At 44.8% G+C, this 22,841-nt stretch overlaps 1 protein-coding gene across 1 annotated transcript; it reads right to left on the reverse strand.

The window, feature by feature from the left end:
• Positions 1-261: 261 nt before the first annotated feature.
• On the reverse strand, positions 262-21,138 carry ATP6V1C2 (ATPase H+ transporting V1 subunit C2). The gene is made up of 14 exons (XM_075049136.1): positions 21,094-21,138; positions 20,781-20,938; positions 19,166-19,233; positions 13,757-13,842; positions 12,627-12,656; positions 8,971-9,065; positions 8,202-8,293; positions 5,091-5,189; positions 3,948-4,016; positions 2,845-2,937; positions 2,328-2,421; positions 1,921-2,018; positions 1,384-1,513; positions 262-560 (listed from the first exon to the last, which is right to left on the reverse strand). Exons 2-14 carry the CDS (start codon positions 20,907-20,909, stop codon positions 465-467), a joined length of 1,179 nt encoding a protein of 392 aa, XP_074905237.1. The 5' UTR covers positions 20,910-20,938; positions 21,094-21,138; the 3' UTR covers positions 262-464.
• Positions 21,139-22,841: the final 1,703 nt, after the last annotated feature.

Below are 22,841 nucleotides of genomic sequence, written 5' to 3' on the forward strand. Positions count from 1 at the left end.
CATACTACAATAAGTTCCACAGCAATTTTCAGGATCTTTCTTCTTAAGCTTTTTTTAAATTAAAAACTTTTGGGTTTTGCTCTGATGCTTTCTACTTTTTGGGGGTTTTTTAAGTTTGCTTTGTTAGAAAACCAGGACTGTGTACACCTAGCAGATCTATTAGCCACCACACTTTTTAAATTGTTTTATTTCAAGTCCAGTAGATATTCCATCTTTGTAACTTACCAAAAAAAATAAATACTACCATAGTACATCCTGCCTCTGAAATATGTTTTTGTAAAACTATGAATAAGGGAGACTTATGTTGAAGTCACTGTAGAAATTACTGGAAGGGGTAAGAAGATCTTACGCAATTATCCTGCTACAGCATCTGCATTTTAATTTGACTTTCAGCAGCTAAAGATTTTTTTACTGTAACATTAGGGTCTTGGAAAATTAATAGATGAAGCTTGAGCAATTTTTCTTTAACTGCAGTCAAGAAGACTGAGGTCAATCTTGAAATAGACATAAGGATAGTATTCTTGATTACTCAGTTGTAAACCAGGGATGTCCATGCCAGGCTGCAAAAGGAAACAATATGACTTTAGTACCAGTAAACAAACTTGCACAGTTCCAAGCTACAGCAGATTGCTTTTGCGCTCGCTCCTCTTCCACAGGTGGAATGGAGTTTTGCATCTGCTGTGCGTAAGATGGGGAATTTGCCACTGAGAATCTGGCATTTGCTTGGTATTTTCAGGCTACCTAATACAGTTAGCATTGAGAATTCATGCTTTGTTGCAACTTCAGGAACATGTATTGTAGCATTTTTGTGTGCTTCAGCTCTAGAGCAACTAATTTCTTTCTCCTTTCTTCATGCACTGGGAATTTTGTGCTTGCTGGTTTAATGCCTAGTGGTTTATCCTAAATTGCTTGTACACTCAAGATATGCGGTGGGAGAAAGCAACTACTGCTTCTTGCTGAAGGCCTAGATTGAGGTATTTAGTCAATGACAGCCTTTTACAGGGGATCGAGGTGTCAGAGTCCTAGCATTTAGTTCTGCATTCATTTGTCTTGCTTGCGTTGATCTGAATGTTTATAGAAGAGTTGAAGCTTTTTACCTGGAGGGACTGCTGTAATTGAGCAGACCTATTTCAGTCTGGTAGTTGTAAACATCAGATATTTTAACAGAAAACGTAAGCAATCTCTACGCATCTCCATCATCACCTGAGCCTACCTGTTACCCTAATTCAGTCTGTAACCACTGGAGGGATTAAAGGTGCATCCAGGGCTCCTCGCATTGCAAGATGTGAGGAGATGCACGCTCTAGCCCCTGGATTGTGAAAGTGTTCATTTGTCTAAGCTGAGACAAGCTAGAGCATGTGCACTTGCAGTCCAAATACATACGTCCATTATACTTGCTGCTGCAACTTCATCCAGGTGTTTGAAGACCACATTTAGGACATCTCTGAGGCGTTTTACAGACTTCCTATTTGGCTGCAGCAGCATTGCTTGGAAATTCACTGGGAGGCCATACCTTGAAACACATCAACATACACAATCATCTGCTGGGAAGGGGCACACCTTTCCGCTCCTGCCCTTCTCTCTCTCTCTCCTGTCTCCTGGCATGCTAGCTGATGGTACATTGCAGAAACAATGTCAGTGGTGGTGTGCTGCCTCCTTATCTGAAAGCATTTTGGTTTTGAAGCTGAAAGTCAACTAAATGGTGTCTTTGTTTTCCACTTCCCTGTAAGTGCCCCCAAAGAACTGTTCATCAACTTTGTATGTCACCTTTTTTGTGGTCATCTGTATTGTCTCCTGTTAGCTCCTGGAATGAGGTGTGTAAGGGATGTTCCCTCCCACAAAGAAACTGCTCCAGGAAGACAGCTGTGGATTTTGACTTCTATAGGAATGTCTGCCAGCACTGCATGTTTACCCACTTACCTCAGGACAGATTCAACAAAAACTCTCAAGGCTTTCACGTGAATCCAAGCCACAAATGCTTCGCTGAAGTTCACTTTCAGCCAGCGCAGTAACGGGCCCTATGAGAACAGATACAACAGTATTGTGATCCCCTCGCTGTGTGAAGCAGCTCCATAGCTAACACCACTGAATCCATCACGGGCTGCTGAGATAATTCTCAGGCAGCCTGTTAGTGGCTCCCAGTTTATCAGAAACTCAAGTGACCTTGGGCAAATTGTGTTATCTATCCTGTGCCTCAGTTTTCTTAGCTAAATGGAGCTCACAGGAGTCTGTTGGAACCATAAAACCATTTCTGAGTGAGAGGTGCTTAGGCGCACTGGTAGCAGAGGCTGTCATTGTGTAGGCCATCAATTTCATGTGCTACTTACATATTGTTGTTTCTTATCGGAAGCTAATTTCATCAGCTCTTCCTTCTCACATTTCAGTTCCTTCTCATCAAAATAAAACTCTCGAACCATGAACCTACAATTGAATGACATTTGCTCTCACAAGCCATAGTCCAAGCAATACGCACACTCATTTCTTTTGTTTCTGGAGAAGCGGGTACAGGATGTTTCAAAGTTGCTAGCCATTTAACCAGATCAGGTATGTGGAGGGTGGGAGTTGAAGTCACCCACAGAAAGCAAGCTTCCTGCTGTCAGTAGCATGAGAGCGGGAAAGACAATTCCAGGATCTGTAGTCTGGTCCTTAAAGAACAGGATCGCTGCTGTATCTACTGCCACAGCTCCTTCCACCCTGCCTTCTCATGGCTTTAGGACCAGCAGCAGCCCAAACAGTAAACAAGTCCTGAAAACCAGTGATGGATTCAGCTGTACTGCACACAGAACAAGCCTCACCTTACACCTGCTTGCTAGCCTGTGCTGCCTAGCAATTGGTGCTTCTTACCTGTTCTCCCTGGCTTTAGCCTTGAAGTCATCCATCACTTTTCTAAATAGGGTCACAGTGAAGAGTCCTCCCTCTGCATCCTCAGCAATCATTCTGTGAGAGGGAAATCCACTGCTGTGATTTGACATGGCAAATCCCTCATACCTTCTTTACCACCTTCTTTTGCAGTTCTTTTTTTCATTTATGATACTAAACAACACCCTGCTTTTCAAGAACTGCTGTGACTGAAATAGGGAGCTAAGTCTTTACTAACACCGGCTATGCTATCTCAAGTGTAAAACTCCCATGAATTAAGTTCCTGAACCCATCATAGTACACACACATTCTGCCTGTCTGATTTTACTGTGTTTCCTGGTAACATTCCCCCACTTTCCATGCACTTCTGTTTTTTGAGACAGGAAGTAGGAAACAGCTTTCTTCTTTCTCTGTGCTTTTCACTTCTTCCATTTCAGATAATAGCAGTCACCTCTTGTGCCCTGCACTGGACCTCATGGTGTGCATGAACTGAGCAGTGGAATATATAATTCCTGGGAAGGATTTTTTAGTCCAGGTAACAGGATAAGTTAATATGGCATTTGCTAATGCAAATGACAGTACAGTGAATTACCCTATTCTACAGCAGGAAGCAATTAAAGATGCAAATACAGTGTTTGATCTTTGTCAAAAGTAGTTTTCATAGAGTTGTATGTGATTGCATGTGGCTGAATGTCCTGGGTTCAGCTGAGATAGAGATAATTTTCACAGGAACCTGGGAGGGGAAACCAGGAGACTGAATTATGCCTGGATTACTGTAACAAATTGTCTGTTTTACACAAAAAGCAAAGGCCCTGGTTGAAAGTAGAAAGAACTAGATTACTGGAAAAGGGAACAACAAGCTAATTGTAAAAAAAACAGTAATGATTTTTTTTTTCCTTTCATCTGCACTTCCCTTCAAGAGGATAATTTCTGATTTCAATTGAGAATGAGATTGGGCAAATCTATATGTTAACATGGAGCCCATGGGTTAGACAAGTGATTCCTTCCAGGATCCAGCAATTTCAGGGGCTGAAATATGGCAGGGATGTCTGAAACAAACAGGGACCTTAATTTGGAATTTTACTTACTTGGTGGAGCGAGGCACTACCATATCAGAGAGGGATTCATAGGTCTTCTGCCACTGTATATAGCTTGACCTTTGAGCAACACAAAAAAAGCACAGTAAATAAATACTACATACCAGAAAGCAAGTGTGTTGATAAATAATTAAGCTAACGGCTTAGGATAGAAGGGTTGGAGCTCATTGTGCTGGTTATGTGATTAAGATACATTAAGCCTCTCCTATCCTTTCCTCTCCTAGTCACCAGCTAGGGAGATGTTTTCCTCAACACTGCAATCCTCGCTTTGGGTCTTGGCATGAGGAAGGGCCCAGAGCAGGAAGCTGATGGTGGGAAGGATATGGCTTTTGGCACATACTTCCAGGCTGCCACACATGCTCCAGGACCCCTGCATAAGCTGCCCCTGATCCACGGTAGGTGTGGTACATCTGCTATCCGCAATCCCAGAGCTGATCTGGTGCTACAGTGCAAACAAGGTAAGTGCCAGCGCTGGGAGAAAGGGGTCAAGGGGATGGTAAGAGTTTGCAAAGCAAGAAGTCTGTTTATAGGGGGGAATCTGAAAGGGTGTGCAGATAATAAACTCAACAAACTTACCTCAGATAGCTTTTTGTAACATGGTTTTCAGACAAAATAGTGATGGTACTGTATGTGTATCTTGGGACAGAGCTATACGGAGAGGAAAAGTTTTGTGTAGGCTTCTGGGAAGGATGTTGCATAACTTCACAACTGATGGTGATGGCAGTCATCCTACTTGCAGGCATTTACAAACACACAGCCAGCAGAGGCCTTGTGAGCTTGACAGGTCTAATTCCTTTTATAAACTGGCTAAGCTCCAGTAAGAATCTGGTTTTCTCTTTTTTTTAACTCATACTATTCCTACCAGGAGGCCGTTTGAGAACGCACTCTGTAACCATTAAAAACCTGCATCCCAATTCTGTCCTGCTCCAAGTTCAGAGCAGTCTTTGTCTCTTTCTTTCATGCCAGCACCATCCTTGGCAGAAAATGTTCTTTCCTCTTTGCTAACCGCTCCACCTGTGCCCCAGTCAGGGTGCTGATGGGCTGCCCCAACCTCATCCAGTATTGCCTGGATCTAGTGCTTAGGCCTGAAACTCAATGCCACATTGAGCGTGTGTGCACGCACTATTGCCTTACTTTGGCACCACAACAAGCAGCGTGATAAGATACTCGGAATTCAGAACAAAGTCTTCTTTATGCACAATGTCTGCTAGGGTCCGAGTCAGCAGATTTCCCCTACGGTGAAGAAGACAAAGGAAAAATAACATTAGCAGGAACCCAGCAGCAGCACACTGGAGGTATTGTGCTGTGGTTATAGTTGCTAATAGTACATACTGGGGTAGAAGGCGGCCAGGAAGGAGGTGGCTAAAGGACATGTCTACACTTCTAAAATGGCTATTTAGTTATTTTTACTGCAACTAAAAAGAATAAAAAAGGAACTACTACTAATGGCAGAATATTGGTGACTAGCACTAGGCTAGTTTATGCCCTTTATGTGAAATTACACCATTCTGCTGCTATTGTTTCTACATTAAGGGTGTAGATGCTTGGGAAGCGCACATCTGAAGTTACCATCCCACTCCTGGTCATCGCTGCATCTTGCAGGAGGCACCTGCCTTCTCAGGCTGCCTGTTGACCTGCCTGTGTGACCGTGCTTCAGTCAGAGTAAGCAATGTTAGTATGGACTGAAGCCATCAAAGCAACCCTGGCACACCTGGACTGCCACGGACAAGCACACAGAGATACCTCCAGCTGAAGGACAGTGGGAGCAGCAGTCTGGTGCGCACGTGGGACCTGCAGGAGGTGGTCTCTTCACAGCAGGAGCCCACTTGATCACATTGAGTCCTACTACTGCTGCACACTCAAGGAAGTATAGGCGGCTGGGGCTGGCCGGGCATGGCTGGTAGGCACTAGGTGTGTGTGTGAAGAGAGCAGCTGCCCTCCCTGTGGCAGGGCAGGAGTGAAAAAGGACCTAAACCAGTAGGTTTTGGTTTGAGGTTCTCTGTCCCAGTCTAAACACTAATTAACTGGCCGGTAACATCTTATTAGATGTTTGTTCAAGCCAAGCTAGCTGGCACTGGTAGTCACCAGAGAAGCCAGCACTTAAAGGTGGATGGGAGGGTGAGAGGACAATAGACCTGGACCACAAGGTCTCCGTTCCTCTCCCTCATCACCTTGCTGGAGGCCTGGCACTGCTCATGTTCCCCACACCCAGCTTCTTCCTCTCTCCAGGTGCTTAAAGCTGACATGGAAGCTGGAGAGATGCTGCAAGAGTGGGCTGGGAATACAAATGGTGCCAAGAAAAGAGAAATGGGAGCTAACGTCCCCTTGTTCCTCCCGCCCATGATTATCCACATGCACGCAGCCTGAGACAAACATGTCTAAGACTGTCTATGTCAAGCTGGAAGCACAGGCCAGTGGTGCTGGCTGGCGGTGGTGAGGCATGGACACAGGAACTCAGCAGAGAGAGAGGGAGATGTAACTGTGACCTGGCTCTGCTGACCCTCGTGGGCACTGCAGTCCCCATGTTGAGCAGGTCACCATAAGGGATAGCGGGCTTTTTGACAAACTCATTCGGAACCACCACCTGGAAGTATTTTTTTCTGTGGTTTCTCCTTGGGTTCAGTGGAGTTGGTGCCAGGCATGCTCATTTTAGCTCCACAGTCAGAGCGAAATTCAAGCCACTCTGGACTTTGTTGTGAGCCTCTGTGACTATCTGCCTTGGGTAAAGGCTGGTTTCTAGGGAGGCTGCCAGCCTGTCTGGCTGCAGTACCAGGAATCATAGAATCATAGAATGGTTTGGGTTGGAAGGGATGTTAAAGATCATCTAGTTCCAACCCCCCTGCCATGGGCAGGGACCCCTTCCACTAGACCAGGTTGCTCAAAGCCCCATCCAACCTGGCCTTGAACACTTCCAGGGATGGGGCATCCACAGCCTCTCTGTGCAACCTATTCCACTGCCTCACCACCCTCACAGTAAAGAACTTCTTCCTTACATCTAATCTAAACCTACCCTCTTCCAGTTTAAAGCCATTACCCCTTGTTCTATCACTCCATGCCCTTGTAAAAAGTGCCTCTCTGGCTTTCTTGTGGGCCCTCTTTAAGTACTGAAAGGCTGCAGTAAGATCTCCCTGGATCCTTCTCTTCTCCAGGCTGAACAACCCCAACTCTTTCAGCCTGTCTTCATAGGAGAGATGTTCTATCCCTCTGATCATTTTTGTGGCCCTCCTCTGGACTTGCTCCAACAGGTCCCTGTCTTTCCTGTGCTGAGGACCCCAGAGCTGGATGCAGCACTCCAGGTGGGGTCTCACCAGAGCGGAGCAGAGGGGCAGAATCACCTCCCTCGACCTGCAGGCCACGCTGCTTTTGATGCAGCTCAGGATATGGTTGGCTCTCTGGGCTGCGAGTGCACATTGCTGGCTCATATACAGTTTTTCATCCACTAATACCCCCAAGTCCTTCTCCGCAGGGCTGCTCTCAATCCACTCATCACCCAACCTGTATTTGTGGAAGGTGAGGACCTGTGTCCTGTGCCCAGAGCAAAGGGCCTGAGTAGGAGAGAGTGGCACATATGAGCATGTGTTGGGCAAGGGCTTGCACAGCATCATCTAAGTTGCTTTAAATTTACTACTTACTGGAATTTACTATTCTCCCCAGTGATACCCTGGAAAAAAATCCAGGTATCAACATTGACATAAGTAAAGACCACAAGCAGTTGAAGACAGGAGAGAGAACATTTGGGAACCCCTGACAAGGCATTACCTGGACCAACATAATGGGACAAAGAAAAGAAAAATGTAAGTGGGATGCTGGTGAGGTGCGGCAACAAGCAAGACAGAGCTGTTTCCTATGGGAGCTCTGCAAATGCTGTTCAGAACATAGGAAACAGTTCTGTCCTGCAAAGGAATCCACCAGCTGACCCAGCTCATCTAATTTCTGAATCCCTGAAATCTCATCAGAACAGTAGAGCGCATTTGTTTTTGACTCTTTCCAAGACTGTCTGCTCACACTGCCAATAAAATCGTATTAGGAACTGCAGTCTCCCTGAGCTGATTTTGAGACATACTGATCACACCAGCTCCCCACCTCCAGCTTTCACTGGGTCTGTAGATGCTCAGCATGCCCCAAAGCCAGAAAAATTTGTTGCCACCAGAACACACATGGTCCACCGGACAGCAACGGTGCGAGCACTGTCCTCAGTTCAGCCATGTAGCATTCCAGATGCAAACAGGCATATGCTATACTTACACAGTTTTTTTCTCCAGGCTTTGCAAATTTCCTTTAATGTTGTTGTATGCAGCTGATCGTGTCTTTAGGTCTGTTTCTATCTGAGTCACTTGCTATAACAAAGTAAAAAAAGTGAGTCAACTCAGTGCTTGAGGCATTGTCCTTGCCCCCCTCTCACTACCTCTGCACCTTAACACAGCAGTCAGCCCCTTGTAAAACCACCGGATTGTGGCCAAGAAGGAACCGGTGTCAGAGCTCCCCTGGGGCAAAGGCAGAAGAGTAGGATTCAGTTAGCTGTTGCTTTGTGTGTTATAGCTGTACCTAAGGAGCAAGCTCATGGTTTCTTTTGTTATCTATACTGAACAACACATCATGCCTTTCTTTATGGACTGACTGTGTAAATAATTCATCCAGACTGCAATGGGTTTGATTTCATGTCAGGCCAATAATTTCACAAAAGAACTCCAAAATGGAGAATAATATGGCAGTATATAAAGCCAATAAAATATTACAATGAAGGGGATTAAAGCGCAGAAAGCATGTCAATGTACCCTAGTAAATCTGATAAAGTGCCATATACTTACAGACTGGATAGGTTTAAATATATGTACCATTATTATTACAGTAGAAATTAAAGTAATATCAACTGCTTCAGTACAAAGTGTGTGCTTCTGAGCCTGTTCCTGCCCAAACCAAAGGCAAAGCTCTCACTGACTGCCATGAGAGACCAAAAACTGCCAAAAGACATGCTTCCCCATGCTGATGTCTTAAAATTTGGAGTACAATTTACCTTGGCTAATGCTTCTGATATATTCTTCAGCGGCTGCTTGATGGGATATTTGGCCATGTCCCACTCAAACTGTGTCAGGTAGCTAATTAGGTCAACTGAAAATGCAAAGAGATGCATGAAAGCAGATAGCTTACCAGATGGCAAGTCAAAGTTTGGGTAGTAGTCCCCAGCTATAGCCTAGGCATAACTTTGGCTGACATTAGAGACAGGAGTGAACCAAAAGCCCACCTCTGAATCCTCATAGAAATTTGATCTAGATGAAATCCACACAGATCATATGCCCAATCTAATCATCTTTCTAAACATGCCCAAACATAGAAGCTGAAACAGAAATCTTTTCTGCATTACACCTAACAGTGTAGAACAAGCATTACTGTAAAATTAGCTGTATCAGCAGGACACAGCAACATGCAGCCATTCCTCACAGTAGAAACAGCTTCTCAATGTAATCTCAATCTTGATTATTGCAATACACCTGGATTTAATCCCAGCAAGAGCTACCAGAAAAATACTTTGTGCCCAGGACCAGCAGTAATACTCAGGATTGTTGAGAGTTTGATCAAAGGTATTAAGAGCGTAGCTGATGTAATTTCTCTGTGATTCAGTCAAGCGCTCACTAGAAATCAAACAAATTCAGGTGCAATGAGGAATTCCTCATTGACTTTGCACACAGAGCTCCCCATCTCACGCAAAGCTATACGGTATTTCTCTAAATGGATAAATCCAGCCACAACAACAGAAATTCACAGCAAGGCCCCATGCATGCAGCCCCCCAAAACAAGGCACACTTGGACCGCAGGGAGCCATGGCTTCTGCCCAGAATTGAGGGGAGATGACACATATGACACGCAGCTCCTAGAATAGGATCATGCCATTTCACTCTGAAGACCAAGGCTCCTTAACATTAGAAAACATTATGGTACCAAAGAGGGAATTCTTGTCTAGCAGCTCATGAAATCAGACAGCTCTCTGCCTGAGTCTTGAGAGCCCTTAGGATGCCAAACACACCCCTACATAGTGTTCTTGGGCAACTTTATGGGATGGGATAAAGTCATGCATGCTGCCACAACAAGCAGAGGGGCTGGGACTGTCTCCCTGCAGGTTAGGGAGGCTAGAGGAAGGCAGCAGGCAGGGTCTCCATGTCTAGACAAAGAGGCCAGAGGAACAGTCATCTGCAGGGTGCGCTTCCTTCCAGACCAGAAGGGTAAACATGGAGAATATCTGGGAAGTTGCTCTGGGGAGATGGGGAGCAAAACAAGCTCAAGGTGCCAAGGAGGGGCATGCCGGGGCATGTTCATTGCTCTTTACTGCCTTGTCCAGACAATTAATTCAGTCCCACAGCGAGGTTTGAACACAATTTCTTGTGGGCTGGACTTCCAGGGTGTGAGGAAAACTTTATGAACCAAGATGCATGAGAAGGAATGTGAAAAGTTGTATAATTGCCATACTACCAGGCTGAGGGTTCTACCCTGTGATACCGAATACCCTTGGCAGGAGAGCATTATCCTTTCCATGGGCTTCTCTCATCCCTCAACAGAGTCAGTTTACCCTATTAGATTTCCAAAGCATGGAAAGTCTTATGTTAGGAGGAAACAGGCTTCTTAGCAAGGGATAAACTGCCTGGGAGGCAGAGAGCACTGGCATGATGGTGTTCTCCCCCTTTCTTAAACCACAGCTGTGTAAACCTCCCCCCCATCCAATGGACAGGAGTCATGAGGCAAAGATCCAACCCTTCCTGCTAAGGTCTGACTGGGAATCAACAAATTCCCCTGCACAGGCAGGGTACCAAACGGAGGCAAAACTGCAGCAGGCAGGGAGAGCTATCACACAGCTCCTGTGTGTGCAGTTCTCCGGCAGTGCTTGCTCATGGTCTCTGTAGGGGAAGGCAGGGAGGTCAAAAATATTTGAGCGACAAAATTCTTTTTCAGCATGGGGTATGTGACACAAGGATTTCATTCCCCTGCCTCTCTTCCAAGCTTTCTTGCTTAGTCTTTGCTAAATTCAGTGGGACTGACACCTGCAAAGAGCATGGTATTACTGGGCTGTGTGGAGGAACAGTGTATTCACAGGCTCTTTAAAGACAGACACTGACCTGTATATAACTGAGGAGATATAAAAGTTCCCTGGAGACCTGCACATGCCCCTTCTATCCTCACATTCCTTGAATCTCAGCAGAATTCAAATGTCAGGCAGTTAAGCACAGCATACATTCTCAGCCTGTTTTACAAGTTCACTCCTGAGCAGTGCTCTGGCATTGGTGCAGTTTAGTTAAGCAGCCTGATCTTGGGGATGGCACAAACTACTGTGAACACACTAGCAGAACTGAGCTTAAAATGCCAAGCAGTCCAAGCACCCTGATGCTCCTGGAATGGCACTCCTCATTTATGGAACTCTAAAGTCAATTCTAAAAGACTTCAGATAGCTGCCCATCCAGGAGATGCTTCCTACCTACCCCAATGTGCTCACAGCTGCCCAGGAACCCCACAGCCTGAGTATCTCGTAACTCTAATTTATTCACCTAACTCTAAGAGGCAAAGTTAAATACTTCCCCTTCAAAACGCTTAATTCTTCAAAATTGTTATGCTTGCCATTTTGCTTTGTTTTGAGCTCATTATAAAGAATGAAGTTATTCCACCACTTACCAAATTTTAAAATTCGTTTGGCTTTAATGTTACTATAAATGGAAGAGAGTTGTGTCCGAATCTTTAAAGAAAAGGTTTACTTACATTTCACATTTCTTATTCTGTCATAAGCAATAAAGTATTTCCTGCTGTTTTAATATACTAAAATTCCCTTTATTACACAAACACACATTACCCTCTATAAGAGAGACATCTCCACATGGCTGCTTCCAAGTGGTGCCTGCTGGAAAGTAATGTGTGTGTTCACTTAACTAGAAGTGCTGTATCTTCTAGTACTTTGTATTTTTCTTCATGTAAATCTAACCATACAATTGTTAGACACACAGCTACCACCTTCATCAGTTCATGGACCAAACTGCTGTCAGGATTATATGCAAATGAGCTAAAATCAGAAAACTTGTAGAGTGCAACTTAAAACAAAGTTTGAGTTGGGACAGACTAATAGTCAAACAGGATGATGCAGCAAGAAGTCATGTCTTATAATTTTGTTTCTGATTTCACAGCCTCAAGGAAGTCTTCAACATAAGGTCCTTTTGCTAACCAGAAAGGGGAGGAGGAAGAATTAGTACAGCAAAGTTGCTGCTGCTTATGAAGAATGACACTGGAATATATTAAGGGAATTCTCATATACTAAAGCTGACTCAATTTTTTAAGATGCAGTCAATAAACTTGGAAAAGTTAATGTCTTAGTTTAATATGATTTGTTTGGGTGACCAAATCCAGACAGAGGACAGAAATTAGTAACACATACAAGTAATTTCCACATCCTTCTATTACAACACATGCAGAGCTGATAGGAAAGGAAAATGGTGTAAAAAGAGGAAACAAAGGAAATAAGTGAAACCTGTTGTTTCTCAAGTCATAGGGATATCGTGATCAAGCTACGAGGTTGTTACTTGAGAAATCCATCGTAACCTGATCACTGTATCTCTACAACCAGACCAAGACTTGTCTCGAGCACTAATACACACAAATGCATGCTTGTAACACCACAATCATCAATCCTCAACATACTTTTGAGACATTTCATTTTATCCTTTAGCCCTGAAATACAGTAAGTGGGATTATTGTACTTGTCAAGCAGTTGCACTCATCAAATGTCAGTCATATGTCATGCAAGGAAGACATTTCTAAAAGAACTTCCTCCCCATTCTTTACTCATGAAGTACAACATTGCAGGCAGTCAAAGGGTGATGGAGTGTGCACTTTTAGTTTTTTTAAAAGTGTCATTCTACAAGCCTGTAATTAGCATGTGTGACACATCCAGTTTTGTTGTACTTTGCCAGGAGAGCTGGGGAGGAATTTGCTTTGAAACACACTCAGGATCTAATGACCTAGGAGCCATCAGTTTCTAAAGGTTAATTTTGTCCTTGACACAGGCTCCCTTTAGGGCCTTGACTACCATGGTAGATAATAAAGGGGGAAAATTAGTTCATGGAAGTTATAAAAACACCACATTGACTACTTAGAGATGGTGTAGGGGAGCATACAGTAAGGTGGCATGTCCAAAGTGCGCCTGTTGTCACTGCCTGCTCTTCTTTGCTACCCAACTCCTGCCAGCCAGGGCAGAACACCACCAGAGGGCATTTCTTCCTAACTGGAGCAGCACAAGCACGTCCTGCCAGCCTCTGGAACAACCTTGTGAGTGCAGCCCTGGCTTCATGTTTTGGAGCTGTTGCCTCACATGTCCACCCGTGATGTCAGAAATCCACAGTTAACAATGCAATCTATCCCAGCACTGTAGGAAGGAAGGCAAATCACTAACAGATCACTGACAGATGTCATGCAGCCATACAGAATGAGATTTAGCTGCCTGTAAGAGATCCAGCCCATACAGGGCACAGGGCTAGGTCATTTTAGGAGTGAAGAAGGATGTCTCCTGCTTTCCTCTTCACTCCTCAGCTCTGGTATTAGAAACTAGTTCAGTACCAGATGCTGAACACTGTCCTGGAAGCAAAGCTGGTGCTGGATAAAGCTTCTGCTAACTTTGAGAAAAATGGGAACAGGCTAGATGTGTTCTCAAAAAATGTTGCTGATGGTTGTCCTTTCTAGTATGTGAGTGTTTCAATTCCACATGTTCCTATTCTGAAGCAAACAAAAGCAGCAGCAATGCATTAAAAAAAACCCACATTCACAGAACCTACCTCCATTGGCCAGAAGATTTTCCTGGACTTTATCTTTTGAGTCCTCCATAACTTCTCCTATGTACTGGGCTATTTTCTTTATTACGCTTAGGTGTAACAAGAGAAGCTTTGTTAGTGAAGAAACAAAATGCATATAAAACAGTTGCCACAATAATCTGATAAACATGGAGATGCCCAAACAAAACACTTCTGAGGCAGGGCAGCTTAATTTGCAATTCAAATGATGATGAACAATCTATGGCATATTGCAGAACTAAATGCCTTATTTCTGAATACACTGATCTCTGCAAAAACATAGGTAATATCATCTCCCCGGTGCTTTAGACTTGCAGAAGATCAAGATTCAGTCTTCTGTACACTCAGGATACTCATAGCAGAAACCCATGGCAAGAAGGCGGCAGGAAACCCATGTTTAAAACTCCAAAGGTGATGGAGGAAAAAGAAGCTACATACAGACAACATTGGCTGAAAATCTGTTTCATGGGATGCTAAATAAACCCTCAGGGCTTGCTGAGATAAGATTCTTACAAAGCACTCAGGGGAAAATGACAATGTTCTCTTGTTTGACAGGAAGAATTTCTTTCTTATTTCTCTTTAGGGAACTCCTCTCTTTAGCATGCTGGACAAGACACTCCTTTAAGATGTGGAAGAACTAGATTCAAATCCTCCCTCTGCCCAATTCAGAGAAGTGATTTGAACAGAGCCCTTTCTGCAGAACATTGTCTCCATGTAGTTATTTATTCTTTGCTTATTTTAAAAAATGGATTCATTGAGTCTCTCCAGCAGTAGATCCCCCTGGCTCTAGTCAAAGTACCTACCTCATACAGGTTAAGAGCCTTTCTGGTTGTTCTAGTATCCTTCTGTACTGAGAAATATTCACAGAATTTGGCCTTTAGTTCCCTAACCGCTCCAGGCTCACTACGCATTGTTAAAAAAAAAAAAAAAAAAAAAAAAGCAACTGCTAAAAAGTAACTGCCTGATCATGAAATTGGCAGAGACATGAAGTGGACATAATCCTTCGTGTGGTGACAGGGAGTAGAGCATAATGGCAGGCTTCTTCTCCCTGTCCTTCCTTACAGAGCGGAGACTACTACAGCTGCAGATTTGCTGAAGACTGAAAGGGCACCTACAGTGTTTGGACAATGTGTCTTGTGACATCCTGTGCCTTTCAAGAGCTCAGGAAAGGGACATCAGGCCAGGTACAGATACCATGAAAGCATCACAGAAAAGGATTTTCTTCGATGTGCTACAAAGCAGTTATACAGGCCATTTAAAAGCAATAATTCATAGAGGTAAAGATTCCCTCTATCTCCACTCCTGTGAAGAAACCTACAGTCTTTGGAAAGGTTTTCCTGTCCTGTGACAGGAAGGAAAAATCTGAGATTGCTGATGCTGCCAAGAATGCAGTAGTCAGAATTCCTGCTGTTTGGGGTCATTTAGCCTAGACAAGAGAAGACGGTATTGCAGCATTTCAGTATATAAAGGGGCCTTATAAGAAAGATGGAGAGAGACTTTTTACCAGCACCTGTAGTGACAGGACAAAAGGCAACAGTTTTAAACTGAAAGAGCGTAGATTTAGATTGGACATGAAGAAGGAATTCTTTACTGTGAGGGTGGTGAGGCACTGGAACAGGTTGCACAGAGAGGCTGTGGATGCCCCATCCCTGGAAGTGCTCAAGTCCAGGTTGGATGGGGCTTTGAGCAACCTGGTCTAGAGGAAGGTATCCCTGCCCATGGCAGGGGGATTGGACTAGATGATCTTTAAAGGTCCCTTCCAACCCAAACCATTCTTCTCATGACCCTGGACAGGAGCAGTTTAGACTGCCTGTAGGAGGAGTCTACACCACTATACTCTAGTTCACATCCCTTTCTCAGGACTGCCACAGTTTTTCACCATCTGGCTGCAGCCACTTAGGGACCCAGTGCCAGCTGAGTGTTGGTGGAGTACAGCGTGTGTTGCCCACACTCAGGCTGCGGGGAGGGTGCAGGGATCCACACAACAGTTCCCCATCAGCTGCAACCTTGCCAAGCACTTTGGCAATTTTCAGCTTGTAGATGCAGCTGTTTTTTGGCTCCTTCACAATGCTCAGGGAGCCCAAAGGAACTTGGAACAAGGCAGGACTTCAGCCCAGTTAGTGAGAACAATATAGCAGGAGGCTAAAGACATTACAGAGAAAGCAGCCATCAGGAAAGTGTATAAACCAGTAGCTTTTCCAAGGAGCCTGAGCTGCTTTCATTAGCATTGAGTGCAGCTGGTGGCTAACCTGATAGCTGGGAGACAGTTACCTCTGGTCTCTCTCCATAGGTATAGATGGTGAGACCGGTATGTACCCAACTCTCATGTACCCAACAGTCCTAGCTGCCCAGGTGAGGCTTGGTTACCTTCCAGCCCACACGCCCCAAGGTCCCTGCAGCAAGATACAGCCAGAATGTATGTATACACTGGGCCAGAGAAATGTTCTCCAGTTCTGGCCTAGTCTCTGTGCCTTGCCTTGCATCCCATGAAATGCAAGTGGGATTCACTCATCCGCATCCCATGAAATGCAAGTGGGATTCACTCATCCAATACATTCCCCATGCAAAGACAGAACATGCACCTTGCATACCACTGATGTCTGAGGCAAGTGAGAGGAATCAGACCCCCAGAGGAGACCCATTGACTATAGTGACATCCAACAGCAAGCAGCTTTCACATCCAACCCTTAAACCTCTGCCTTTAGGTGAGATGAATCCCACCTTAAGCAAATCTCATGCTCAAATGATGCGTTATAAAAGGAGAGGGTTTCAGCTAAACTGCCTCGAGAAGTAGTAATAAAAACCTGTAAAGAGAGTAACTCCATTTAGCCTATTATTATGGCTTGGAAGACTCTCACATTTTGCTTCTGAAATTGCTGCAATGCCATTCCTTTAACACACACACAAAAAAAGTCTAACACTCTTTAAATGATACTGTGTATTAAAGGGTGCTACCAGCTAGGCCTCCAAAATACTGCAGGGAGCAGAAGCCCTGCAATCTGAGGCCACTGCAGAATGCTGCGCCGACCAAGGACCGGGGAGAACCCCCAGGTAAGAGTGACCGAGGGGACTGTCAGCTTGAGAGAGCTCCATGCTACCACGCGGTGACATGGAAAAACACTCTGCCTCCCTGCGTAAATAAATAATAAAAGTATGTGGAAACAATAGATCCTGCAAACTCTTGCCCCTTCTCTGCTGTCCTGGCCGGAGGCAGCGCTGACAGGTTTGCACTGCCTGGCCTTACTGGCAGCTGTGTTTATCTAGCAACAGTTCAGCAGGTAGCTGTTTCAGAGGAGCAGGAATCTAAATGCTCAGGTCATTTGTACAGGCTTGTAACCCTCTGGATGCCATTTACTTCAACGAAGTCCAAGTGCTTGGCATTTTAACCCTCGAATCACAACTTAGACTCAAAACCCTGGGCATTTATTTAACGCAAAATGCTTTTGTATGTCCATGTGGGACTTGATCTGCTAATACATGTGTTGATTATTCTCTGTTATTACTCTATTCTAATGCTTTTTTTTATTATTTTTCAACACATTTTTCTTATTTTTAAATCTTGTTGATCCTTCTTGGTTACCTAGCTTGATAGGCAAATGAGACAAATAGGAAGAGTCCTTACCTCAGCAGGTCATGGTGGAAGGGCCTCACAGTCCCCTTTGCTCAGTGCCTATAGCATGTCATACAGTAAGAGTCATTACTGGCATTAAATGGACTGTTAGTGGAGTAAAGTGGCATTCAGCTTGAACAAGGATCTGTACCATGTTGTCGAGTTAAGTCAAACGTAACAGAAGGAGCCAGTGAGCCTAGGGAGCTCATACTGACATTTCACTTAAAACTACCCTCCATGATCTTACATGGATCCTACAGGCAGCTTTTCAGAAGTCATAATTCTTCACAAAGCTGGGAATTAGTTCAGCCCTTCTGAAAATCAGTTCTGCATGACTTTTGGCAGCCCTCAAACCCAGATCACACAGTTGCTTGCCTGCCTGCTGCCCTTCCTTGAGAACAGATAGCACTGTCTCTCCCCAAATTTGCCCCCATTCCTACTTCATGAAGAATCTCTACAGTAGGAACCAGAGGCCTGAACGTGTTTACAAAGAATTTGGGGCAGTTGTTTTTTGGCAGGGTCACAATGAAGAAGGTTTTCTTGATGAATTAAGTTGCTCTGTCCTACTAAAAATCCTGAAAAAAGGGATATGGTTTAGTTTTAGGTAGTCCCGTGAGAAGCAGAGTTGGACTCAATGATCCTTATGGGTCCTTTCCAACTTAAGATACTCAATGATTCTAAAAAGATCAACATTGTGTGCAACCCAGAGTGATCAAATGTAATCATCCTAATACAGCCTTGCTGTCACACCAGTGAAGTGTAAAAAAAACCAAACCAAAAAACCTATGGACAAATGTATTCTAGAAGACTTACTTTTACCCAAACTGCCTAGCTTACATGTAAACAGTTTACATCAATGTTTCTGTATGTGTTTGCCAGACAAAATCTATGGAAGTATCAAGCATATTTAGACGAGCAAATCCTTATTGGTCCCAGTTGAGGGGAAAAAAGGCAAAAAGCCCCAGAGCTAACACATGCCTCTGTGAACAAGACCACAACTATACGTGAGGTATGTTTCCAAAGCAAAAAAGAACACCCCCCCCCAAAACCCAGCAGCTTATACTTTCATTGCCTCAACAACAAAGTCTACTTTGTGCCATGAAGTATCTTACAACCTGGCATTTTCTCAGCTTGCTGTACTATATTATTCTTTGTACACCCAGGTCAGTTTGGCCCAAAAGGGACACTGGGCAATGATCATCAAGGAGATCATGTGAGCCTTTGCATAAGTAGGTTTGATACAATGTGAGTCAATATTTTGATTTTCAAGGAGTTTAAAAGCCTGAGAGGGAGAGCTCTGGGTTTCATTCAGAAGAACTTATTCCTTAGATCTCCTATATCTGGTTGAAAAGGGGCAGAAGGCTCAATAGAAATATTCTGGGAAAATAAGATTAGGGAGGGCTTCATATTCTTTAAATGCTGTTTTATTAATTTAAGTTTCTGGATGGGGTGGGAGGATGTTCTCTAAAAAAAAAAAAAGAAAAAAAAAAGAACCTTTTTAAGCAGTTTCATTTCAAGAAACAGCTTCCCTATCACTGCGACTCAAATGGATTGTTGTGCACACAAAACTATCATGGACTTAATTCAGCTAAATTTTAAGGAATGAGCCTTTCTTTGTGATGACTCCATAACGATCAACACAAGGGTTAAACAAAGCCTATCCACTTCAGTCCAGTTGTAGTCTGGGCTGAACTGAGTCAGACAGAGGTGAACACAAGGACCTACCGTTCCACAAAAACAATGTCTGTTTCTCATTTGTAGGTAGTAAATAAGATCTATTTTACCTTTCAGCAAAGCTATCAAGTTTTCCCAACTCATCTGACAGACCAACAAGAGCATCCAGTGTCCCCACCTGTGCAAAAGATGAGAAGTAGGTGAAAGATGCACAAGTCTGTCTAAGGCTTCTGTTGGCAGAGTCTTAGGGACACTGACTTGTGTTTAGCACTTGTTTGGCAGAACTTTATATACTTGGTGGAAAATAGTAGCAATTCCTTTACCCAAGACCTAGGGCATAAAAAGCCTTTTCCAATAAAGGAAAAAAGTATGTGTAGTCTCAAGACTACACATCAGTGTCTTCCTTCCTGTTTTCATTCCCGTATCATCAAGTTGCATAGACTAGTCTTTAACCTGATAAAATAGTGACTAGAAATGCACACAACATACATCCAAACAAATCAGATGTACTGAGAGAACCAAGGGAAGCAGCACTTATTCAAAAGGGGGTCTCTGCATTCTTTGCTATTACCAAACACTAAGCCTCTCACAAAGCCATTTCCTCCAAGACCAACATCTGCTTTTCCTATGACTCTGTCACAGTCATAATCCCATGTTTATGGCATGGCAATATATTGCCAAACCTTTTCTTGTAATGTTGCCAGTTCAACATTATGAAGGGTCAAGCTGAAGGAGAAGAAACAAATTTTACCTAGAAAAATTAGCAGAATATTAATAGGCTGGTTGCATTTTCGAATATTACAAATGCTTTATTTCCTTTAACATTAGCTGACTCACACCAACACAGGCTGGGTAAGGCCCATAGATGCTAGAAATCACATCAATCTCAGGTGAACATGCAAAAAGCAACATTCCCAGTCTGAAACATTCATATGACAATTCAGTAGGTTATTACTTGGGAACAGGCCACATTCCCCTTTTACTTGCACCCTTATGTAACCCTCAAGTTATAACTGTTAACAATCTTTTTGGATTAAAGCCAGACCCTGGATGCACTAAGTGTAGCTTCGTTAAGTGATGGGTGATGGGAACTCCCCAACGAACCAAGTTCTACATCTGCAGTAGCTCCATTGACTAATGCAGCATATTTGGATTTTTAATAGCCACAAGTGAAATAAAAATAAGGTGCAGATCTTACAAAATAAGGATTAAATAATGCAAAGATATTTAAAAAATCATGGATTCATACTCTTCCTATTTATATGATGATATGAAGCTGGATAATGTAGCTGAATATACACACACATCCATTTCCCAAGGAGTGATGTGGATTATAGCACCGTTTTCTCTGTCAGCAGTCTTACTGCCATGGTTCTAGATACTTAGCTACTCTCTTTGCATTAGCGATCCAAGTTGTACAATGCTGTATGACTTTCATGACTGGGCCTAAATGGTACGTTGGAGGCAATAGATCAGTTATTTAACTCATCTCACTCATGTTCACTCCTTATACACATATCCTTCCACTGTGAAGGTCAGCTTCAAGCACAATGGCTCCTTTTCTCTTTGATCAATTTTCAGTTGACTGAACACAACTCATCCCCCAGCTGCAATGTTCTTCTTCTCCCTGCATATTACCCCCAAAATAAATCCCACATTTTTCCCAAAAGTCATTAGCCCCTGATACTTTTGTATTGCCCATGCACAAACCCCTTCTTCATTTACCTTTAAGTCTGGAATATGGAATTTGCTGTTGCTCGACAGGTTGGATTTAGACGTCGCTGTGTTCATTCTCTCCCATGCCTGCAGATTTGCTTTATCTCCCGGGGCAGAAATTAGCCAGAACTCCGACATGATCTAATCTTTCCCTTCGCTCCTGGACACTGTAGAAAAACAAGGCAGGTAAGTGACTAAAGAGCACCACACAAAATATGTTCTTCCCTAAGAGCAGAAAGAGTTAGAATGGATGACTGATTTTTTTTCAGAAACACCAGGAGAGTGAGTCAGTCCTGTGTCTCAGGCTGAAATGGAACATGACCTTCTCCAGAATGTCACGGAAAGAGTGTGGCCGTTCGTCCTTTCTCAGGGTTGTTCCATCCAGTTTCTGAATGAAGAAACGAATCTTCCTCCTCCCCTTTTCCCTCCCAGCCTCTTCCATTCGCCTTGCACTGTAAGTCCAGTTCCATTGCGGAGTTTGGGGACTTCACTAAACCATCCAAGCCGTAATTAAGGATTTCTGTTTGATAAATATCGTCACTCAGATTTTTGGGCACTTGTAGGCAAAAGTGAAAGCAAGACGTAAAAAGCCCTCTGCTGAACACGCAGGCTGCAAAAGATGCCACTGGCACGATGGAATATTGCTTTCCCCTGTGTTTTTCTTCCCAGGTTGGATAGGAAGGAGCCGGAGGAAGGCAAGTCGCGGTGCAGAGAGACGGTGATCAGCAGAACAACATAGACACAACAGTCGCGATAATCCACGCGGGACAACCACACCGGCGTTAGCCGGACAGAGCGGGGCAGGACAGCGAGAAGCAGAAACCGCCCAGCAACCTCCCGAGGCTCTCCCCGGAGCCTCCCCCGCCCGGCACGCCTTTGCTCTCAGCTGCGTGGGTCGGGGAAGATTTGGCGCTTGCCCTTCACGCCCCCCGCGGTGCCTGGCCGCTGCCCGGGGCCGGCAGACCCCCCCGCCCTCGCCCCGAGCACCGCCGCGGGGGGCGGTGGTGCGGGCGCTGCCCCGCTCCTCGGTGCGCGCCGGGCTGCGCGGCCCCAGCCCTGCCAGCGGATGGAGCCGGGGGGGGGGAATGCTGCCGGGGGGGAGGATGCTGCCGGTGGCGGGGGGGATGCTGCCGGTGGCTGGGGGGGGATGCTGCCGGTGGCTGGGGGGAGATGCTGCCGGTGGCTGGGGGGGCCCGCCCCGCCCGCAGCCTGTCCGCGTCCGTATCTGCTCCAGCTGCCTCCCCCTCCCCGCACCGCCCCGCTGGTGCCCGCCCGGCGGCGGCGGCTCCCGGCGTAACGGGCGCGGACACGCTCGGTGAGGAGGCGGGCGGGAGGGCAGCCGCTGGAGCCGCGCCGGAGAGACGGCGGTGGGCGCCGGGGCGGGGCGGGGGGGGGGCGGATTCTGCGGTTGGCGAGACAAGCCCGTAAAAGCCCGGTAAGAGCTCTGAGCGGTGCAGCTTTTCATCGTTCTGCTCTCTTTGAAACTCGCGCGGATAATGCAGAGGCCATTCGTTTTTATTAAACGCTGACTGCTTTCAGCGAGTCTGAAGGGTTGGGAATAATTAAAGAAACTTTTAGGAAAGTCTTGCTTCTGGGACTTCCCCGCGTGCTTTATTTAACAAATCCTCACACGGTGCAGCAGTCAGCAAGGTAGCGATGCTTCCTCCTCTGGTGATGCTTCTTCCTTGGCAGAATGATAGCTGTGGCTTTTAGTCCTTACTGAGCCTCACGTTTGCCTTAAGCTTGGTTAAGATATTGGGAGTGTTTCGTAGGTCAAAATGTTCTCCGGAGCCTTCTAAACCAGACATGCTCTGAAGGAAACAAGCGCCTAAACAACTTCGAGTACCTGCCTTTGAGGGGCATCTCTGCAAGCAGGAATTCAACCCCCTCATAGAGTATATGGTGCATCCAGTTCCCATTTTCCAGTTGAGTGGTCTAATTACTCTGCTGCCATACAGCACTTAGGCAATCTCTCCTATTACTGGTGTTTTATTTTCCTCCAAAGTGCATTTTTTGCTCATGTTTCTGTGTATCTAGTGTAAATAAAGCCCCACAAGAAACTAAACAGTA

This window comes from Buteo buteo, chromosome 17 (assembly GCF_964188355.1).
Source record: "Buteo buteo chromosome 17, bButBut1.hap1.1, whole genome shotgun sequence".
Lineage (NCBI taxonomy): Eukaryota > Metazoa > Chordata > Aves > Accipitriformes > Accipitridae > Buteo > Buteo buteo.

Excerpts from the sequence above, each read along its gene's own strand:
- ATP6V1C2 (XM_075049136.1), bottom strand. The coding sequence starts at position 20,909 with ATGTCGGAGTTCTGGCTAATTTCTGCCCCGGGAGATAAAGCAAATCTG. Across the intron at positions 13,843-19,165 it reads CTTGATAGCTTTGCTGAAAG|CGTAATAAAGAAAATAGCCC; the intron begins GTAAAATAGATC and ends GTTACACCTAAG. Across the intron at positions 2,019-2,327 it reads CCGATAAGAAACAACAATAT|GGCCCGTTACTGCGCTGGCT; the intron begins GTAAGTAGCACA and ends CTGTTCTCATAG.